General features: G+C 42.1%; 1 protein-coding gene across 1 annotated transcript; it reads right to left on the minus strand.

The window, feature by feature from the left end:
• Positions 1-7,651: 7,651 nt before the first annotated feature.
• On the minus strand, positions 7,652-21,757 carry ALDOB (aldolase, fructose-bisphosphate B). The gene is made up of 9 exons (XM_065946854.1): positions 21,609-21,757; positions 16,731-16,852; positions 15,686-15,897; positions 14,609-14,663; positions 13,552-13,712; positions 12,574-12,657; positions 11,514-11,688; positions 10,902-11,101; positions 7,652-8,454 (listed from the first exon to the last, which is right to left on the minus strand). Exons 2-9 carry the CDS (start codon positions 16,840-16,842, stop codon positions 8,359-8,361), a joined length of 1,095 nt encoding a protein of 364 aa, XP_065802926.1. The 5' UTR covers positions 16,843-16,852; positions 21,609-21,757; the 3' UTR covers positions 7,652-8,358.
• Between the last annotated feature and the right edge of the window lie 536 nt (positions 21,758-22,293).

A 22,293-nucleotide genomic window follows, 5' to 3' on the forward strand; every position in this document is an offset into this window, starting at 1 on the left:
GAGGTTAAGTCTTTCATTCCTAATTCCAAATCACTAGCACACTCTTATTCTAGATTTCTTAATAGTTTTAAGCAAAAAGACCTCATTTTCTCCTATAACCTAGACATTCTTGATATCACCTCTAAATTTTCATCTTCCCACCTCTGAATGTGTGTGTGTGTGTGTGTGTGTGTGTGTGTATGTGTGTGTGCACATGTAAGTGTGGATGTTATGGTGTGTGTAAAAATACACCTCTTTGTGTACTTCCTTATTCAAGTACTCATAGTTACCATACAGTTAACTGAACCGTTGACTATAGTTAACTGTTTGTACAAGTAAAAAGTAGAAAACATAATTGATAATGCATTTTTCAGTAAAATTATCCTCCTACCCTAAATCGCCCCATTTTACTTTTTCTGCACCAGTAGTTCCCCAGCCCAGGTTCACAACTAATAGTGAGGTTCTTAGACCTGTTCTCTGTTTTGAAAACCTAATGCAAAGTGTATTTTTGCTGCATGCACACTAAACATTTTCTCTGATTTTTGCTGAAGTTGCATTGTTTCATGTATGGGTATCTAGCTGAGCAGAAGTTCTGGCTGTCGACTTCACTGTAATTTGGGGCCATGGTGGTATGAAATATTCCCACTAAAAGTACATAATTTTTAACATACTTGAATATGAATCTTGAATCTTAGCTCCAAATTCCAGTAACAATGAAATGGTTCTTATGTGTTCAGTTCATTGGCTACAAAAAAGCATAGCCAGAAAGGTTTTTGGTTTTGTTTTTAAGCAAGTCCATTGCAGTATACACTGCTTTTTTCCAAGAAAATGATAGAAATAGGCAGGGGAGTTTAGAGAGGGATATGAAATTCATAGAAGACCAGGAAGGAAAAAGTTGAATCTTTCAGGAGGAAATGACACCTAAGATGAAACAAAATCGAGTACTAGAAAAGGTGAATACTGCCTGAAGACAGAGTTGTGAGAGGATCTGGTAGCTAGAGAGTGAACTCTTGATAGAAATGTGACAAGAGGCAAGACTGCCCATAAACAAGCATCATGCTTAAGAGACAGGACTTGATTTCTGCCTAAAATCCCGTGGTAATGTTTTCCTTCTGTTTATTATATGTTGAGTAAGGACACATAAGAATACAGCTCAGTGAGTTTTCACAAGTAAACACCTAAGTAACTGGTACTTCACTTAAGAAATATGGATACCCCGGATTCTTGTGTAGCTTTTCAAATATACACACAACACATCTTGTGGTGCCTTCATTTTAACTCGAGGTGATGTGGAAATGAATAGGAGAGAAAAGACTGGTTCTTGACCTTTCTTACATCTGGGGATCTTAACCTCAGAAAATTGCACAAAGTAAGGGTTTAAGGGCCTGTTGTTTCCATGTTAACTTCAAGAGTCTCCTAAGAGTAGTACTGTTGAGACATTGTGGTGTCTTGAAGACCGGATGAAAGAAGGATATGAACTTTAAAATGTAGAGTAAAACTTGATTGCTTGTTGATTGAGAAAGGCTGAAGAAGAGTAAAGGTGCAAGGTGGGTTTGGGTGGTTGGTGCTTAATCATGAGGGTGGGGGAGGAGGAAGGTGCACCTGATGTGGAATGAGATTAATTACCAAAGTTTTTGAGCACATAATGTTCAGTCTATCTGTGAGAGATGTCTAAAGATAATTGGAGATGTGGATATGGTGCATAGGGAAGATCTGGATTAGAATTTGATTTAGGAATTCACCAGTGCTTAGACACAGAAATGAGTTAAGATTTAAGGAGAAAATAAGAAATCCAGAGTGGAATCGTGAAGTGCAGCCTTGTTTAGTGACTGGGAAAGAGTCAAAGGAGACAGAAACAGCCAGAAGCGTGGAAAACCCAGAGTGTGCATGCTCAGTCACTTCAGTCGTGTCCAACTCTTTGCAACCCTATGGCCCATAGCCTGCCAGGCTCCTCTGTCCATGGGGTTCTCCAAACAAGAATACTGGGGTGGGTTGCTATGCCCTCCTCCAGGGAATCCCCAATCCCAGGATCAAACCCAAGTCTCATACCTTCTGCATTGGCAGGTGGGTTCTTGACCACTAGCACCACCTGGGAAACCCAGTATATAGTGATAATTGGTACGGGGAAGTGACCTGGAAGAGTGCTGCAGAGATGTCAAAGAAGGGTTGAGGGGTGTCCTTTAGATTGGATAATTAGAAAGTCGGTAATAAGTTCTGTAAGAGCAGCTTCTGAAATAGAGAAGAGCCAGTTTTCAGGGGCTTAAATAGTGTCTGAAGAGTACATCAATTCTCAAATGCTGTAAATTCATGGTGAAAAGGTAACTCTTCTACATTCCAATGATAAAACAAGGACAATATAATGTCATTGTAAAAAAGCTAAATTGATTCAAGACTTTAACCTTATTCTGAAATAATGCCCCTTTTAAAAGAAATCCTTTCATGAAATAATAGTAATTTTGGTTTGTGACTGTATGTCTTTACTTAAAAAAAATGACAACCCTTTTTTGATTATTATTAATTTTACTGGTCTGAAAATTGAATTATTAGATAAACAAAGATGAATTTTGGCACTAATGGAAGGATTTACTAGGGCAGGTTTCTTCCTCCCAATTGGGAGAAAAGGAAAGAGTACAGATTTAGTGTCTGGCTGAGGGAAGAGAGGGCTTCTCTGGTGGCTCAGCTGGTAAAGAATCTGCCTGCAATGCAGGAGACCTGGGTTCAATCCCTGGGTTGGGAAGATCTGGAGAAAGGAATGGCTACCCACCCCAGTATTCTGGCCTAGAGAATTCCATGGACTGTATATAGTCCATGGGGTCGCAAAGAGCTGGACTCCACTGAGCAACTTTCACTTTGAGGGAAGAGAAAGAAATGGAATACACTTGAGATGACCCATTTTCCAAAAATAGTCAAATTCATGAGAGGGAAGGAAGAGGGGTGACTACCATGAGGAGTAGGGAAACTTGTCAATAGTGAAAGTTTTGAGTAGTCATTAGGGACAATGGGAAAGAACCAATCAAAAACTTGGAGAGGGCTTTTGGAGCTGAAGTAAAAGGCTGAACTTCTAATGTGTGTGCTCAGTCCCTCAGTCTTGTCCAATTCTGCGGCCCCATGGACTCTAGTCCTCCAGGCTCCTCTGTCCATGGAGTTTTCCAGGCTAGGATACTGGAGCAGATTGCCATTTCCTACTCCAGGGACTCTTCCCAACCCAGGGACTGAACCCATGTCTCTTGTGTCTCCTGCATTGGCTTTCATGACATTACTCAGATTCCTTGTGGGGATTAACACATGGAACAGTCAGAAAATTAGGGTTAAAGCAGATGAAGCAAAATATTAGATGTTTGGGGGTTCTCCAGAGAAAAAGAACCAATAAACCCATAGGACAGATAGATAGGGGCTTCCCTGGTGACTAAGCAATAAAAGAATCTAGCTGCAATGCAGAAGGTGTGGAGATGCAGGTTCAAACCCTGGGTCAGGAAGATCCCCTGGAGAAGGAAATGGCAACCCACTCCAGTATTTTTGCCTGGGAAATTCCATGGAGAGAGGAGCCTGGCGGGCTACAGTTCATGGGGTTGCAAAGAGTCAGACACAACTGAGCAACTAAACAACAACAGAATGATATATTATAGGAATTTGGGCTCCCAGGTGGTACAGTGGTAAAGAATCCGCCTGCCAATGCAGGAGATGCAAGATACGCAGCTTCAATCCCTGGGTCGGGAAGATCCCCTGGAGTAGGAAATACAGTATAAAAACAATTTTCAGCAATACTCTTGTATTATGTTATTCCCTGATCAAAGATTACTCACAGGTCTCCATTTCTCATTAGTTTAAGGCAAAACTTTTCCTAATATTCCTGCCCAGTCTGCCCTCCCACCCCACTGTGCCACTCCCCTTGGCCTCACCATTTTAATCTAATTTCTCACCATTTTAATCTAATTTCCCACAGCTTCCTCAAGATAAACAATCTGTACTCTAATCAGGACACAGTTAATTCATCTTCACTTGCATTCAACTGCCTTTACCATTCTTTAAGAGCCAACTGACAGAGAAAAAATAAAATATTTATTCACAACTTATATATCTGGCACTTTACAAAAAATATTGCTAATCTAACAGCAAACCTGTTTTTACAGATGGGGAAACTGAGACTCAAGATCCAAAGATCATACAACTAGCAATAAACTGTCTGCAACTCATATCACCTCTTTTTATTTCAGCACCTCACCTACACCAGTGTAATTTAGCACATTATTATATACCATTCTGTTTCCTAACTGTATCCTTGCCTTCCTCATCTCAGTGGTAAGCACACAAGGACAATCTAGTATTTTTCCAGCACCAAGCATGCAGTGGTGCTAAATGAATACTTGCTGACTGATTTTATATATGTCCACATATAGTGACACCCAGTACTGAGTGTTAGACTATTTCAGGAGCCTTAGGACAGAGTATGTTACAGCCAGAAAACCATATTCGAGTGATGAAAATAGAGCTGTAACTGACTGTTGAGCTTTGCTGTTACTCCTGTCTCTTAATTCATCTTCTGTAGAAAATATGCTTAGAGAATTCGTAGTATTACATGAGCCCTCGGGCATGGAAAGTTCATCTGTTATTCTAGAAGTATGGCAGATACTGTTCTAAAAAACAGGTTCACAACTCTTTGTCTGAGAGCTTTGAGAACACATGTTTCACAAATCAGATTTTTTATATCTTAGCAAATATATGTCTATGCTATATATTTCATCATCTCCTCTACAGGGTCCGAGTCAGCACCTATCATCAGACACATCTCTGCTTCCCATCAAGTGGAATCAAGATCACATTCTTGAGTTAGGGTTTGCCACCAAATAATTTACTGCAAACTTCTGGGAAAATTTTTGGTTTTTAAAGCTTTTTAGATTTCACAGTTGTGGATAAGAGATTCTGAATGTGTCATTGAGATGTACTGATTCATTTAATCTCTCAATAATTTGTGATACTGTTATTTTGGAGAGGAAGAAACTGAACCACAGAAAGGTTGTATAAGGTCTCCCAGGTCACATGACTAGGAAGCACAGAGCCAGCGCTGGAACCTAGACTGTCGGACTCCAGAACCTGTGTTTCCCTGTGAGTACTGCCTTCCCAGAGGACTTTGCAAATCACACCAGCCTAAGTCTCACTCCAGGTTATGTGACCTTGAACAATTCCCTAGCACACTGGATGCCAGTTTCCTCCACTGTTGCTGTGAATGAAATGTCAGTGTCAGCTGGAGACTCTCACCCCAGCACAGCTAGACCATATGGTCTTGAAGTCCCATTCCTGATTTGCCCAAAGCCTGCTCCAAGATTTCTGCAAGTTTCTAGAAGCATATATTCTCATTGTTACAGTTGACTTCTGCTAAATCAGTTCACATTATGAATCATCTCAGCATCTTGGTTTTGTAAAGGATGATGTGAACTCATAGGTGAAACTCAGCCCTTCCTCTCAAGAAGACAAATATGTTTGGATTGGTTGATATTTCTCTCCTTCTCAAAAGTCTTTTAGACCTCCCCACAATTCCACATTGCCCTGGCTTCTCCCTGCCTTCTCTTTCCCCTCTCTCATTTCCCTGCCTCTTCTGTTCCTTCTCTCCCTCTTCCTTTTCACAGCAAAACCAAATTCCTTTTTATTATTCCTTCCAGCATTCAATAATTATTTTGTGGCCTGAGCTTTTGCTACTTATGCCTTCGAAGTCCCATCTCCTCCCAGTGAATTATTCAAATGTTTCCTCACACAAAGGCAGTTCCTTTTCTGAGACTGCCTTTGCTTTTGCCATCCTGTGATGTCCAAACTAAATGTCACCTCCTCCCTTTCTGCACCCAGCCATATTGATAGACTCTCCTCCCCACTTCCCAACCCACAGTCAGTGGCATTTGTGTTTCTGGCTTAGCTACTCAAATTTAATTGCTTGATATGCAAATATCATAGCTACTCTAAAGCTGAAACTTCTCTTACTTTCAGTGCCTAGTATCAGGTTTTATTTTTAGTAGACTTTCAATAACGCCTAGAATAAATCTGACAGTGTACCAAAAACTAGGACACAACTAATACATTCACTCAGTGACCACACACTTAATAGGAACTGAAGTTTGAAACACTTGTCTTCATATTACTGTGAGTGAAGGAAACTCCTGGGGCTGAGATTTCAAAGACAACTGTAAATTGTCTGTAAATAAATCAGATAGCCAGGGGAAATTCATTATATAAATCCTCACTCACAGTGAAAGGTAATTCAGCCTTAGCCAAAAGACATAAATAGCTCAACCTTGATTATAAATTTATACCCAACCGTAAATGGGAATCTGAGAGGCTTCTTTACAACTTTGGGTCAGTGATGCTGAATAAATGAAAATGTTAGTCACTCAGTCATGTTTGACTCTGCAGTCCCATGGACTGTAGCCTGCTAGGCTCCTCTGTCCTGGCAAGAACACTGGAGTGGGTAGTGACTTCCTTCTCCAGTGGATCTTTCCAACACCAGGATCAAACCATGTCTCCTGCACTGCAAGCAGATTCTTTACTGTCTGAGCCACTAGGGAAGCTGAATAAGCTCTAGATAAAAAATTTCTGGCAGGGAAGCTTTGTCACATCAAGTGTTACCAGCATTTAGGACAGTTTAGCATATCAACTACTTGCTGATTGAGTAGATGAATGCAAAAAGAGATCTAAAAGATCTATAGTGCTGGTGGCAGAGGTGCTGAACACAGCCTGCTGCCCTGCCCTTACCTTCCTCCCTGACCGTGTGTCCATTACAGGAGAAAAAGACCTAAATTCTAATCTCTCAGCTTTACCCTAAACCCCTAAATGTATGACTGTCTCAAGCAATTTAATTTCTCTAGACTCGGTATCATCTGTAAAATGAGCGCCTTGGATTAAATAACCTCTAAGTAGGTTTGAATTGTTTATATGAACATATTAGTAGTTGTTTTTAGAAAAGTAATACAGCCACATGGAAAGAAACACTCAAACATTGTAGAAACACATAAGTAAACATCTTCCCTGTGTCCCATTCCCAAGTCTTTTCCCTCAGAAGTCCCTTTGAATTAATCCTGTCTTATTCTTCTAAATCATATCTTTATGCCTCTACTTCCTAATTTATCCACTCTAAGTAATATTTAGAAAGCTTTGCCTTCCAGACAAAGAATTTAGTTTCCTACCTGCTCCTATATTTTTGTTATAGGTAGGAATATTTTATTGATTAAATCCATTTCCCTTGTTATTTTAATAGACTTAAAGCACTTTCTTTTTTTTTTCAAAGCACTTCTTAATCCATCAATTTCAAGTAGTAGCCTGACTCTCCATTAAGTAAATTACTGTTTTCTTTGCTTTCCTCCACGTCTTCTCCCCCTTGAATTTCTCAGCTCCTCTCAGTTAAAACATTACTTTTTTTCACCAAAATCATTACTTTTATACTGTCCAAAGTTATAATTAAATTCTCTCTTGTAACTATGGTTGTCTTTAATGCTTTTATAGGTTAATTCTGAAAATCAGACGCCAATAAGCATAATTATGTGAATATTAGTTCCTGCAAAACTACGTGGTACGCTTGGATGTGCAGAGGAAGATGCAGCCCTGTGTCACCAAACCTGTGCCACTTGATGAGGAGTGTTCCAAGCCATCAGCGTCACAGAGATTGCTTTATTACACTCCATATGTTGTCTGGAATCATTTTACAATGTAGCTTGCTTCACATTATGAATAGCCTTCATTTCTAAATACCCTCAAACTTGAAATCTAGCTTGATAGTTCTCAAACTTGGCTGGAGCGTGGCCTGAGTATCCTGGGTGTTTTAATTTTGCCAGGTTAGTCCAACGAGTAACCAACGCTGAGGATCCTGACGCTAATGGCAGTCAGGTCTGTAGAGTCAAAGGTAATGAAATGTATCAAGTCCTTTGGAAGCAAGAGCACAAAGTAAAACCTGATACAAACCAAAGGTTTGTAGAACATTTTATTTCTTTTTTTGGTTGCAGCTGTCTCCTTCATAACCCACCACTGCTAAGACTGTTTAATAAGATGCGCTTCTCTGCACTTGGCTTGGGAGGTGTTTCATTTGGTGATCTGGATGGAGAGCTGGTTCTGCTTTAAAGTCTGTTCTTTTCTGAGATAGACACTTTGGGGTGTGGGGAGCTAGAAGCATTGTAAGGAAATCACTGGGTGAGATTTCATCAGATCCCTGATATTCAGACTTATGTTTCCATAACTGATTTTTTTCCACTTGTATCTAAGAATTCAACATGTGTTGTGTTTCCAGTAGTTTCCAACCTAATTTCATCTGATTTCCAGGGTCAGTCAGAAAGTCGTCGTTTCCTTTCAGCCCTCCTACCAAGACACCTAGAGCGCCAGAGCCAAGCTGGTGAGCCTCGGGTTCTAGTAGGTATAGCTGGCAGTGAAGAGCGACTGGGTGGAAGCGGAGCCAGAAGAACCCGTGTGAACATACTGTCCTTTGGCTGCTTGGCTGTTAGCCTAAAACACAAGTGTGAGAGAGGAGACCGAGTTAGAGCAAGCTGAGCTTGACCCTCCTTGCTTCTCATTTGAAACCAGCTACACCTTCATGTAGATTTTTCTTCCATGCAGTGGTTTTGCTAAATATTGCTGCTGATACCATTCCTTTTCTTTTATCCTGATACCTTACTTCCTTTTTAAAATCCCAGTTTTCTGAGCATTTCTCAGGCAAGCCTGAACTCTGTGTAACTAAGAAGGTTTCTTTTTAGTACCAGCAATACTGCAACAACTGTCCTAGAAATTAAAGCTGAGAAACTTCTCACTCATACAGTGATAAGGAAATGGAAATCCCAGTTTCAATGTGGGAACCTTGGAATAGTTGTTGAGTAGTCTGCTAGGAAACTGACCAGACATATTGCTAAATATCAGGCAAGTGTAGCTGAAGATTCACTATAGCAAAAAGAAAAAAAATGTTTTAATAAGTTTTACATTTTCTACATGTATTTGTCCATAAGAATACATAATTTTTATGTAGTTGTTATTGTAGTATCATTGGACACCCTGTGTAAATTCCAATTAAAGTTGACTTCAGAATTATGAAACCTGTCATAACACTCAAATGCCACTTAACAGTACCTGTCTTCAAGTCACTGTTGCCATTTTCTGATCTCTCCAGGACTTATTTCTACATCTACAATGATTTTTGAAGTTAGGTTTCATGGGCCTAATTAAGCACTTGTTAGAAATGGAAATTCTCCAGCTTGACCCCAGACCTTCTGAATCAGAAACTCAGTGGCTGGGTCCAGCCACCTGCATTTTAACACAACCCTTCAGGTGATTTGGATGCATGCTCAAGCTTGAGAACCACTGTTCTAGATGACAAGCTTAGCATCCCTTCTTTTGTGTGGATAACCCTTACTTGCATAATCCCTTCATCATATGTGTTGTATCTTCCCGCCTCATCAGCCACACACCAGCAGAGCCACACCCATCATCATCAAAAGGTAAAGCTGCTGTTGCTGCTGCAAGTTGCTTCAGTCATATCCGACTCTGTGCGACCCCACAGACCACAGCCCACCAGGCTCCCCGTCCCTGGGATTCTCCAGGCAAGAACACTGGAGTGGGTAAAAGGTAAAGCACCACCTCTAAAATCTCACACCTCTCTTACACCTCTGAGGTGATGTTTTTAGCTTCTCTGCAGCCTCCCTTTCCTTTAGTGCCTTATCATCAAACTTTTGGCTACGTCTGATTCTTTGCCTGGGCTCCCCTCTCATCATCAGCAGCAAGCTAGATAAGGCTATCACTCAAATTTTTTCCATCTCCCTGTTAAACTCTGATTCTTCAACCCTGCTCGTTCCCATTTAGCCTCATCTGAATCATCCTACATGCCTAGGAGAGCTGTCAAGAACATTCGGGATCTAATTTAAAGTACCAAACAAATTCATTTCAACTGCATCTTGCTTGATGCTTGGCCATAACCTCTGATCAGTTTCCTAGCAACCACTTCAACAACTATTCCAAGTTCCCCACTATGAAGACCGCAATCTCCATTCCCTTATCACTCTCAATAGATGCTGTCACCTGTAATCAGCGATCAATCACTGCATCTCTCCACCTCTACAGACTTGATTCCAAACTCATTGTTTCTTTTTTGCTATCTCTTCCCTCCTTTCTAAGACCAACTCTGCCACCTGTATTTAACATTTTGTCTCATGTAGCACTGTTTCCTCTAAGTCTCTGTCCTTTCCTAATCTTTAATCTCTCATCTGGATCCTTCTGCTTTACATTTAGATATGCCAAGCTCTTTCCTATTTGGCTAAACTCTAAGTCCCCTGAAGGCACTGGCTGTGTCTGCTTTGTTCACCCCAATCCTTGGTTCATAGATACTCAAAAAGGAATGTTAGTAGTTGAATAAGACCCTTTGTCCTCGTTGTTCATGGTAAACTTTCTGTGCCTTTTCCTGACAAGCATCTTGAATGGGTACCTTTTCTTTATTGAACCCATTTTGTTGAGGGTCATTGATATGCCCTTCAATGCCAGTATCTCCAAAGTCTTTTCCCACCGTTATTTTTAACCTCTTTGTAGGGTGCTGTTATTGACCCTTTGAAACTTCATTCTGTTTGTTCCTAGAATCCTTAGTTCATTTTAATATATATTATCTGCTTGTCTTGGTGGCTTCTCCTCTTCATCTTCCCAAAACAAAAAGTATCCCATGTTCATTCCTTGGCCCTCTCATTGTCCCTCTAAAGTGTCTCTGTGGAAATTGTCCTTCAATCTGCTAACATCAATTATACTCCCGGTGTGGAGAGTTCAAAACTCTCTCCAGCCTTGACTTTCCTACTAAGCTCTAATGCCACAATTTCAAATGCCTGGTGGACACTCTCTGGGGTCCATCATGGCCTGAAGAAAGCAATGAGAGCCAGGTCCCAAGTATCCACTTGATGAGTACATAAGAAGAAGCGTCTTACCAGGGCCCGCTTCATAAAGGCCTCCTGCGTTGCCTTCTTGTTTTCAGCCTTGCCACCCCATGCAGCCAGTGCACTGGCCTGCAGGGCCCGTCCGTAAGAGAAACTTAGCTTCCAGGGCTTTGGCAGAGGGCAGAGGTTGATAGCATTGAGGTTGAGAGTAGCATCCTCTTCACTCATGCCACCAGACAAAAAGCAGATGCCTGGAAGGAGAGAAGCCATTCCACTCCACTAATCCTGGCTGTGTACCCTGCTTGAGAAAGCAAGCAAGCAAGGAGCCTAAAAGAAATGTCACGTCTCAATCTTTTCCCCACTTGATTTGCACGGGACTAGGTTGGAGAGATTAGCTTGCCTTTTCTGAGGCTAGCTGGGCTGAGGAGAGAAGGGATTTAGTAAATAAGAGGGCAGTGAAATGTCAAGGAAATCAATGGATTGTATGTATTTTGATGGGATAGGTGGCATCATGGAGTTTGAGGGGGAAGTGTTGGCTACCTGTGAGATAACAGAGATCTGTTTCACGGCTGGAAGGAGAGTCCTGGAGACATGCAGATGCTCTGGCACTCCTTCAAAGAATGAGGACTAAGACCTCAAGTTAGAGAGGAAAGAGAATCTTACCGGGAACAGCTGCAGGAACAGTACGGTGGAGAGCTGTAACCGTGGCCATTGCCACCTGCTCTGGAGTATACTTCTTGGTGCAGGCGTGTCCAGCAGTCACCATGTTGGGCTTCAACAGGGTGCCCTCCAGGTAAACGTGATGGTCATTCAGGGCCTTGTAGACAGCAGCCAGGACCTGAGGACAGAAGATCCACACAGGTGAAACCCAGAGTCAGCCGCAGGGCACCTGACCGTGGCGCTTCTACCCTGCAGGGAAGGAGGATGAAGGAATTCCCACACATTGCTTGGCTGAAGCTTCCCAACCAGCCCTTAGGGTGATGCCTGCAACCACAGCCAAGCCAGCCTGTCCCTGCTGCCCCTCCCCTGCTCACTGCATGGGCTACCGGATGGCTCTGCTTCCCAGAAGCCCCTCACTCCTTCCTTCCCATTACTCCCTTTGGTCAGTTGAGTCTGCCTTGACTTAATTTGCCGGGGACATCCAAATCAGCCTCCATTCTCTATCCCCATAGAAGCTGAGTGATCATAAAACTATAAATTTTAGAGACAGGAGTGCTTTCAGAGCTCATTTCAGTCCACCTTCTTTTGCAAGTGGAGAAACTGAGGACTCTCTTGCTTTCTTACAGATGTACGAATTTAGAAATTCGTATGTGTGCCATGCTTTTTGTCTGGTGGCATTCACAGAATGTGGCGAATTTAGAAAGTCATATGTGAAAAAATCACCTTCTAATTACATTTTCTCATGGAAGCCTCATCTTATTTTAAAAATTCTTAAACATAATGGAAATGAGGCCCCCAAAGATAATATGACTTGCCCCAGGTCCCACAACTGGGAACATGGGTGCTTAAACCCTAGCGTTGATAGTGCAGATCTTGTCCTTCTTTACAAGGAGTTTACCATGTGTCCCTGAAGTGGAAGGTTTGATAATACCTCCTTACTTTCTCAAAACTACATAATGATGCTAACTGTAGAATACTTCACCTGTAACAGCTGATACATAACAACTGTCACCTAAAAACAGATTTTGTAACCAGCATTGAAACCTTTATGTTTAAGACTTACCTTCTCAGTAACATACTGGCAGTGTTCCATGTCATGGCTGCCATCAGGAATTACCTCCGGTTCAACAATGGGCACCAGACCATTCTAAAGAGAAAGTGGAGGGGACAGAATGAAGCTCTGTTCACTGGGATCTTTTCCTTAAGATATTTAACATTCCAACTGGTACAGGGTGAAGCCCTTATGGATAAATATCATATAAATGACTTAAAGTCAATGAAAATAAATTTAATGGGATATGTAGTGAGCATCTGCGGTTTAGCCAAAAAAGAACAGTGAGGGGAAAAAAAGTTTTCCTGGAAATGGGGTACAGTAAATGCAAACTCTATTTCTGTATCTCATTCTAGAGACTATTCTACTATCTCAGAACCTATATGTCATCCTTTCAGGGCAGGCAAGCTTAATTCACCAGTAAAGGTGGCTCTCATATGGGTTAATTAAGGAATTCAAGCAATGTTTTCAATTCTGATTGGGAAGCTCCAAGTGCCCACAATTCTGGTAATCCCAGCACTGTACCCACACAAGCAAATCAGACTTAAGTTGGATCCCAGAGGCATTTCGCAACAGGTTGAAAACTTTAGCATCAAGCTACCATCTTCCAACAAATTATTTGAATTGGAACCAGATCAAGGCTGTCACCCTTGAGCTAGGGATTAAGAGGATCATGTCCTTGGCCACAGTGGGGCATAGACATTCGAATGCCCTGACCTCAAGAGATGATTGCCATCAAGACTCAGCTTACAGTGCTTTGGTAGAAGGCCACACTTGATGATGTTTGCCTTTTGGATTCATAGCTGACTTATGTAACCAAATCTTACTCTACCACACCTAGTATAAGTAGTAAAAAAAAAAAAAAATGCCATCAGGATATAGTGGTGACAGAAAAGGAAGGATCATGTATGGTTACAGTAAAATTAGACATTTGGGCTTTGAAGAAAACTCTCGCCTACGATATTTGAGGCCAAGAGTAAAGACGAGCACCTGCTGACAGATGCTGGCATAGCGGGCGAGGGTGTTGGCGTTTTCCTGGATAGCAAGATGGGATGGACACTGGTTGTCAATCTTCAGCACAGCACGCCACTTCCCAAAGTCAGCACCATCTTTCTTATACTGAGCACAGCGTTCAGAAAGGCCATCAAGCCCTGCAAGTCATGAGAGAGAAAGGCTTCTTTGCATTCCTGACTGCTACTGATAAAGTGAAGGAGTTCCCCTTTTGCTTAGCATTCAGTCACAGAGCTTGAGGACCCAAAACATCCAGCAAATAAATAAACATTCCAGTACCAAATCAAAAGATCTGTTTAATAAATTTAATTTTGATATACATATTATATACTCTATAAGACAAGTAAAGGAAACTAATATTTTAGTACTTACTGTATTCCAAGGCATGATTTGAAATATTTTGCACATCTTATTTAATAATCATAACAACTCTAATAGTTGTTATACTGTTACAACCTAATAGCCATATAACTCATAGTTGTATATTCATTTTACAGATTCAAAAACTGAGGCTCTGAGAGGTAAGGTAACTTCAAGTTTGAATAGCTAAAGAGAGACAGAGTGGAGATTTAGTCTGCTTAGCTAACCCAATGCTATGGTTTATACCTATCTCTTGGGCAGTAATAAACCTTGCAAAATTATCTAGTGAGTGATAGAAGCAGCATCCAGACCCAAGTGTGTCTGATCCCATAGCTTGGGATCTTTCCTCTTTACTGATGCTAGATTATTCCCAAATATAAAGTATCTCCTCTGTCCAGGGCACTGTGATAAGCATTTTATGTGCAGTGTCTACTTTAATCCCCACAGCTATTCTGCAAAGTAGATATTGCTATCCCACTTTAATGGAGACTCAGAATATTTAAGTGACTAGCCTGAGGGCATACAGTTATTAAGTAGAGTAGTTAGGGCTGAAGAACAGGTGTGTGGCTCTAAAACTTGTGTGATATTCACAGTTTGTTTCCCTCCATCACTTCTTTGCTTGTCTTCATTTCTGGTATATACTGGCATGATTCATATCAGTGGGCAAAATCCTCACCTTGAACGGTGGTTTCTTTGTTTGTTCCTGCAAGCGGAGCAACTCCTTGGTCTAACTGTGAATATAAATAATTAACAATTAGCAGGTGTCAGGTGTCCCTGGAAAATACAAGCAGAGCCCTGGTGCTAAACAGTAGTTCTCATCTTTCACAAACCAAGGAGTTGAATTAGGAAGGTATATTAGTCATTGAGGGGACACAATTCAGCCCACAGTAGAAGTGAAGTTATCTGGAAAGAACAGTGTAAGAATATCAACCCTAATAGGATGGAAAGTATGGGAAGCACAGGCCTGGAGCTTGAGAAGCAAGAAGTAATCTGATAGCACCTGAGATGAAGCGGTGCCTGTATAAGAGTCACTTCCTTTAAATGATTCATTCATTTACTCAAGAGACATTTATTGAGCACTGCACATATCAAGCCCTGTGCTGTTACAGGAGCTGAGAGGAATAGGGATGAAGCCTCCACTGTCAACATAACAGAGGCTAAGGTCATGAGCCCAAAAGGCAGCAGTCTGGGTTTGAACTGGCTCCAATTTTGCCTTGCTGTGGACAAGTTATACTACTCCCTGTAATTCTGTTTTCTTGCCTCATCTATAAAATAGGGATAATAATTGAGTCTATCTCTAGAGGTTGTGAGGAGGAGTAAATGAGTGCCTGGGGTTGTAAGCACTCAACAAATACGAATGATCACTCTTGAGAAGTTCATGAAGTTTTGGAAGACCTAGTTACAGTAGAACAGTAAGTGTTTTAGCGGTAATAACTATCATGAACTAAATAATAATGGTGTGACAGGCACTGTTTTACAAGCTCACTTTATAAGAACTTTGTGAGGAAGGTACTATTATTCCCATTTTAGAAATGAGAAAGTGGAGACACAAAGAGATTAAGTTCTTTATAGGAAAATGGTTGAAAGAAGAAGGTACTGGAAAGGTCTAGAAGAGGATCTGTTTCTCAGTGGGATGGTGAGGATGGGAAGGAGTGAGAAGAGAAATTAGATGAGTGTGCTCCTCGTGTTGGCCCTGTCCCAGCCTCTGTGTTGTGAGTGTGGCTGAGGTGAGATGGGAGCGAGATGTATTCACCTTAATTCCCACCACAATCCCTTTTTCCTTGAGGATGTCTCTGAACAGCTTTCCCTGGCCGTCCTTCTGGTAGAGGGTCTCATGGAAGAGGATCACACCCCCGATGCTCTGGCTGACGGAGCTGTCCACAGTGAAGAGGAGTTCGCGGAACTGCCGGCGGTTCTCTTCCGTGTTCTCCACCTTGATCCTTTGTAGGCGGTTCCCCATGGTGCCTACATGGGCGGGTAGAGGCACATAAGGAGCAAGCTGGTGCTTCCCTGCCAAACCCCTCCATACCAAACACTGATCCCCACCAGGATGGGCAACAATGCTCCTTTTTATTCAGATCTTCAGAGCTCCTGACAATCTCATGGACAGAGGAGCCTGGTGGGCAGTCCATGGGGTCCCAAAGAGTTGGGCATGACTGAGTGACTCAGAGCTCCTCTTTGTTTTTTTGTCTCCCCAGGAAAAGACCTGGCTACTGTCGTGATGCTGGTGAGGAAGCACATGTGCTGGGTGTGTCACCAAGGTATATGCCACCATTGGGTACAAATGGGGCTGCAAGGCCCTCAGGCCTCTTTAGCTCCCCTGGTCCAGCCCCAATCTGACCAGATGTATAGACAGTGGAAGGAGGGGTTAGGCAGGCTCTTGGCTCCTCTGACTCTTGTCATTTTATCGGGGGGCCGGTTGAGGCCCTTTGGCCATCCTGAGCTGCTTTCAGCCACAAGCTCTGCCCCATTCCTGATGCTGACACTTGGCTGCTCTCACCGCCTATCCTTGGCTGGCTTTACTCTGACTTCTCATCAGCGGCAGAGGCCTCATCCTGCTTACTGAGTCCCTGGCCTTGCTACAGCTTGGGTGTAGGACTTGAACCTGTTCACTTGGTTTTCAGAAATCTGCCTTCTGGAATGACAAGCACAAAGGTCTGTGCTTACTGAGTCTTCTGTTCCTCCTCCTGTGTACATAAACCTTTATTTCCTCTGAGAGGAGAGAGCATGTGATCAAGTTGCCTTTGCTAAGTGGAGAATCAGGGGTATGTTTATAGTGTGATGTTTCCTACACTCACCTACGGACTCATCTGCAGCCAGGATCCCCTTCCCATTGGCAACAATGCGCCGGGCAGTTTCTGAGAGTGCCTTCTTCTGTTCTGAAGTGAGGGCTGGAAACTGGTGGGCCATGGTGATAGGTCTGGAAAAGAATGTAGGAGAGTTAGTTGTGAATAGAACTGTGGGTCTTTCACATGGATTCATGCCCAAGACAGCAGGTGTGCAGAAAAGCCCCATAGGCCCCTCTGACATTTCTGGCCCATTTCTACAACTGGCTAAACAAATAAGGTCTGTTCTGTTTTGAAGCCTAAGTAGTTGCAAGTAGCCATAATGGATGAAGGTGGGATGCCAAATGTCAGGGTGATCCTAAACAGAAAGTCTTTCAGGAAATCGCTGGGATGACTGATCTTAAAACTCAACCAACTAATGAGTGATCTGCTCAAATCTGACAAACAGGGGTCATGGCAGTAACTGATTGTCTCTCTATTCTCTGGATTCCTGGTCCCATTGGGGACCCTGGCTGACTTTGAGGCCAGGATAGTGAAGCTTTCTGCCTCTGTGGCCATTCCTCATACTCTGTTCACCTGTAGTCCCACCAGAGTATCGTCTAGGCAGCAAGCTGGAGAGGAGAAACTGCCTTTGGCCTTGAATTTAACCTCCCTTCCGCTTTGGGACATAGAGGGTGGAGTGCGTCCCTTTTTCTTATCTTCAACCACCTGTGAGACTATCTGGGGCAGACAGGGAGGATTTTTCCTAACCTCTGGGCTGGACGTTCCCATTAGCTCCAAGGACGCCAGCGTCATGTGATGATTCCTGCTGCAGTAATTCTCAGCTTCACTGCTTTGGCAAGGACAGACTCTGGCTCAAAAATCCCCTACTCAAGCAACTTCTCAGTCGTGGTCATCTGAAGGGGATCATTGCTCCTGTTTGCTGCCACTTAGGGCTAGTCTTGAAAATGCAAGCTCACAGGACTCTCATCTTGGATGTTAGAATAGGTTGGATTAGCAAAGAAAAAAATGGTGGTGAAGATTACCCTGTGGTCTCCTCCTTTCCCTAGTCTCCTGTCCCCTCATATACTCACACTCAGGGTAGATGCCCTGTGCTTTCTGCTTCCTGGAAACTAAGGGATCCCTCAGTTCTCATTCCATCCATTCAACAATGAGATAACAAGAACAAGTATTATCTTCATTAATTAAAGAACAAGCTAAGACCGGAGAAGCTAACTGACTTGTCCAAGATCCCACCTAGGATGAGGCAGAGTCCCCCACCCAGTCATCCTTCTCATGGCAAATCAATCTTGATATTTTGTGTCTGTTCAAAGCAAGCTGTCAGTATTTTACCCCTTGATAGAGAAGTCAGTGGTTACTGAACTAATTCCTGAGAAGGTATAACTGTTGCCACTCACTGTGGCTACTCTCACTTTAACACTTAACCTCAAGAATAGAACCACGATGCTATCACTGGGGTACCAGGACAGGTTAGTGGGCAATAATCACAGAGAAGATAATTTTCCAATGCCCTTTACATCCCAGCCACCCGAAGATAGTGTTCCCCTGTTTATATATTAGTTCCTAAATTGTAGTCAGGGACTGTTAGCTTTGGACCTGATCTCCAGATCTTCATGTCAGATTTAAGCCAACCTGAGGTTGGTGAACTTCAAGCCAAAGTACAAATTTTCTCTCCCAGTTTAGATTTCTCCTTTAAAGTTTTCCCCTGTCATAAAGGAGTTGAAAAATACCAAAAAATAATGTTTCCTTAATAAAACAAAAGAAAAACATAGCCCAATAATAGCAAATGCTATTTATTGCCATGCACTCTGCTAATTGATTTACATACACTATAAAGTGCACTCCTCACAATAATCTCAAGGGGAGCCAGGCTTCCCCCTTTTCCAAACCCTCTGCCATATAATAGATAAGGAAAGAATGTAAGATAGTTTAATTATTTGTCCAAGGACAAATAGCTAATGAAGCACATGTTGGGATGGGGAGGAATACTCCTTCTTCCACGAAAACAGTGAGACAGAAGAAAGGAGCTGGCCTTTGGGTGACTCTAATGCCCTTGGTGATTCCCCCCAGAGAACCGAAAGTCCTTGAGCTATGTGTCGCTAACCCCACACCACATTACCAATTCATAAATATCTGACACGTTTACACAGAAGTAGATCAGACAGACCTGGGTTCAAGGACCAGCTCTGCCTCCTTCTCACTAGGACCCATGGGCAAATCGATAACTTCTCTGAGTCTTAGTTCACTATGGGTTAAATGGCTGTAATGCCCGTTCTGGTTGTCTCACTGCCAGATGGATCACATGTGACCTGTGAGCAACCCACTCATTGTAGTTGCTTAGAATGTATTTTTGGAATAACATAATAAACATGAGGATGCTTTTTATAAGTCTTTATGAAAATGTCTGGAATCAGTATGTCTCACTTTTTTAATTAAAAAAATAATTCCCTGGGGGACTTCCATATTTCTGTTTACTACCAAGTGATTTTCTTCAGTCTAAGTGTGCTGACTCAACTAGGAAAAAAAAAACAGAGAAAAGGTCAAATCGAACCAATACTGTTTATGAGAAGTTAAACTTCTACAGAGGGATTAAAGTTCTGTACCACGTCAGCACAAATACTGCTTCTCTGTTAATCATAAAACAGGGTCACAGGCTAATGTTCACCCCTGGATGAGAGGAGGCCAACTGGAAGTGGGTGATGATAGAGAATGATTTCTCTGCTTACTGAGGTCTCATGCCAACTTATTATTTTACTGTTTTTATGCCAACTTTTTAAAAAGTGTGATAGGAAGTTGTTTACATTATATGATTAAGAAAAAATAAAAGCAAGTTTCAGGAAAGTATGCAATACATAATGTCACTCTTTTTTAAATTAAACAAAAATGGTATGCACACATACTGTTTATGGGTCTATATAAGTAGAGAATAACCACACTGAGCTTACTCCTGGGGAATGAAATAGGGTGGGGTGACTCTCGTAGTTCACTTTATGGTTTTTTTTTAATGTTTTATTTCTCAGTGAATAAGTTTATATATTACATTATTTACTAAACATAATATATTAAGAGGTATAAGTGAAAGTGTTAGTGCTCAGTCATGTCTGACTTTTAGTGAACCCATGGGCTGTATCTCTGTCTGTGCAATTCTTCAGGCAAGAATACTATAGTGGGTTGCCATTCCCTTCTCTAGGGGATCTTCCTGACCCAGGGATCAAACCCGGGTCTCCTGCATTGCAGGCAGGTTCTTTACCATCTGAGCCGCCAGGGAAGCCCCACATTATCAGGTAACACATATGCAAATCTGGGAGAAGGTTGCGAGCACAAACACACATGAATAGAAGGTAACTACAGAAAACAGAGCTACAAGTGAACATTAGAGGGATCTGTATCAACCTTGCTAACTTTAGAGATGAGGAAATTCAGGCCCAGGAAGAATGTGTCTGATACCCCTTCTCAGTGGTGATGTTTTAGGACTGTAATTCACATTCTACTGGCTTATGACTTAGAATTATTTTTCCAATCCTTCTTCAGCAGAATAACAGATGAAACCCTGTAGTATAGTTTTTTCTGCCTTCTTTAAAGAGACTCTCTGAAGATATAATAACATGTAAAATATCAATATTTAACTCCTGGAGAATATAAGGATGTAGAGAATTCATTTGCTTCTCCATGTACAAAGCAGGTGGATTTTCAAGAAGACACTAGGGGCTTATTCACTGGAAGCCCATGATTGTCAGGCACTGCATGTAGCACTTTCACACACAGATGCAGGAACATGCCCATGGCTTTGTTATGTATCTGATTCCTTGGTGACAAGTCCAGTGAGATGTTCTAAAGCAGCCTGATCCCTGGTGCCTTTGAACACATGTAGAGTAGCTCAAAGAGACCTGAGTGTTGCTCTTTCCTCTAAACTGGCACCTAAAGCAAAGGAACCCTAGATTTACAACAACTACACTCTGTTCCCTAACCCAGCACCTCAGATCCAGCCTGGGCTGGGATTGTCTGCAGATGAACCTTGCTTCAAGTGATGGTGGCAGCAGATCAGGAGCCCCTGCTGGACCCACATCAGCTAATGAAACTCTAGGTACCGATAATCTCCGAGACCCAGGGATGGAACCTGGGTCTCCTACATTGCATGCAGATTCCTTACCATCTGAGTGACCAGGAAAGCCCCAACTATTTAAAGAGAAGTTTATTTTAAAAGGCACCATATCCTCACAACATGCCTATTCTTCAGATAGGAGAACAAATGTGGCAAAAGACATCAGCAGCTTTTGATTTTAAAAATCTTAAGCTGTAGGACTTTCATACATTTTCTATAGTAGGAAATGTTATAGAAAGTATCCACTAAGGGAAATGTTTGACAATTCTTAATCAAAGGACGACTATGCTCTGTGATGCCTGTTCCGCTTTCTCATTTGAGCCGTGGGTGTAGGCGAAGGGAAAAACAAGCCAAGAGTTCATTTCTATGACAAAGAAACTTCAGTGCAAGTACTAAGAGGTGTGGGAAGAGAATGTAGAAAATGACACAGGGAGATAGATATGTAAATAAATCATTGGAATAAGCAGTTGTTATGCAGGGAGCAGAAATGAGCAGGCATTTCAAAAACTAAGTAGAATCTAACCAAATAGGACTATTCACGCTGTTTTCCCTAAGCCAAAGACTCAAACGAGCCCTCTTAGAGGGACTGCTGGTAACTCGATCGGTCTGGATCTACCAGGATGGGTAGAGAGGAAAACAACCATTTCAACAGATCACCACGCTTTCAGCCACGATCACACTTTTCCTGAAAACAAAAGCCAACAAACGCTCCTGTCTGTGCTTAATACTGTCACTAACCTCTGACTCCCTGGTATTCTCCAGGTAGACAAAGGAGGCTCTTTACTTACAGTTTGAGAGAGGAGAGTCCTCTTAGATCTATCAGAAGCTGTGGATGAGGCAGCAGCTGCCAAATAGGATGAACCTTCGGCAACACCCAGTTTTTATAGACTTCTCACCCAAGTTGGTTTGCTTTTTTTTCCTGTCTAACTTTTACCCTCTCCTTCCCACCTTGGCCTGGTAGAGAGGTGTTTAACCAATAACTCTGATTGGCTCATAAACGGCCAATCCTTCTAATCATGCTCACACACCCTCTGTACTTAACAGTGTTAACGCTATAAGGGCCATCTGGAGACCTCGTAGTTCTCAATCCAGATTCTCCATGTTACAAATGAGGAAACACGGATAAAAGATGGGGAGCAGTCATGCAGTGGTAGATGACTAGGCTCTGGAGTCCACCAAGGAAAACTGGGAAGCATGTTAGCTCAGCTCCAGCACTTACTACACACATGATCTTGGTCAAGGTTATTTTCACTTCTCTGAGCCCAAATTTCCTCCTCTGTAAAGTGAGATCCGAACTTCACAAGAGCATTAAGTGAGTTTGTAAGTGCCTGCATACAGGAGATACTCAAAGATCCTTTCCAGCCCCTCAGACCAAGCTGGGCTCCCTGTTGCTTTTAATGTCAGAACACAATGTCTCTTTACTGTAGTCTCATTCTCTCTCAATCTTTATATTTTTGTCTTTAAAGTTGGTAA

The sequence above is a fragment of the Muntiacus reevesi genome, chromosome 10, assembly GCF_963930625.1.
Source record: "Muntiacus reevesi chromosome 10, mMunRee1.1, whole genome shotgun sequence".
In the NCBI taxonomy this organism is placed as follows: domain Eukaryota; kingdom Metazoa; phylum Chordata; class Mammalia; order Artiodactyla; family Cervidae; genus Muntiacus; species Muntiacus reevesi.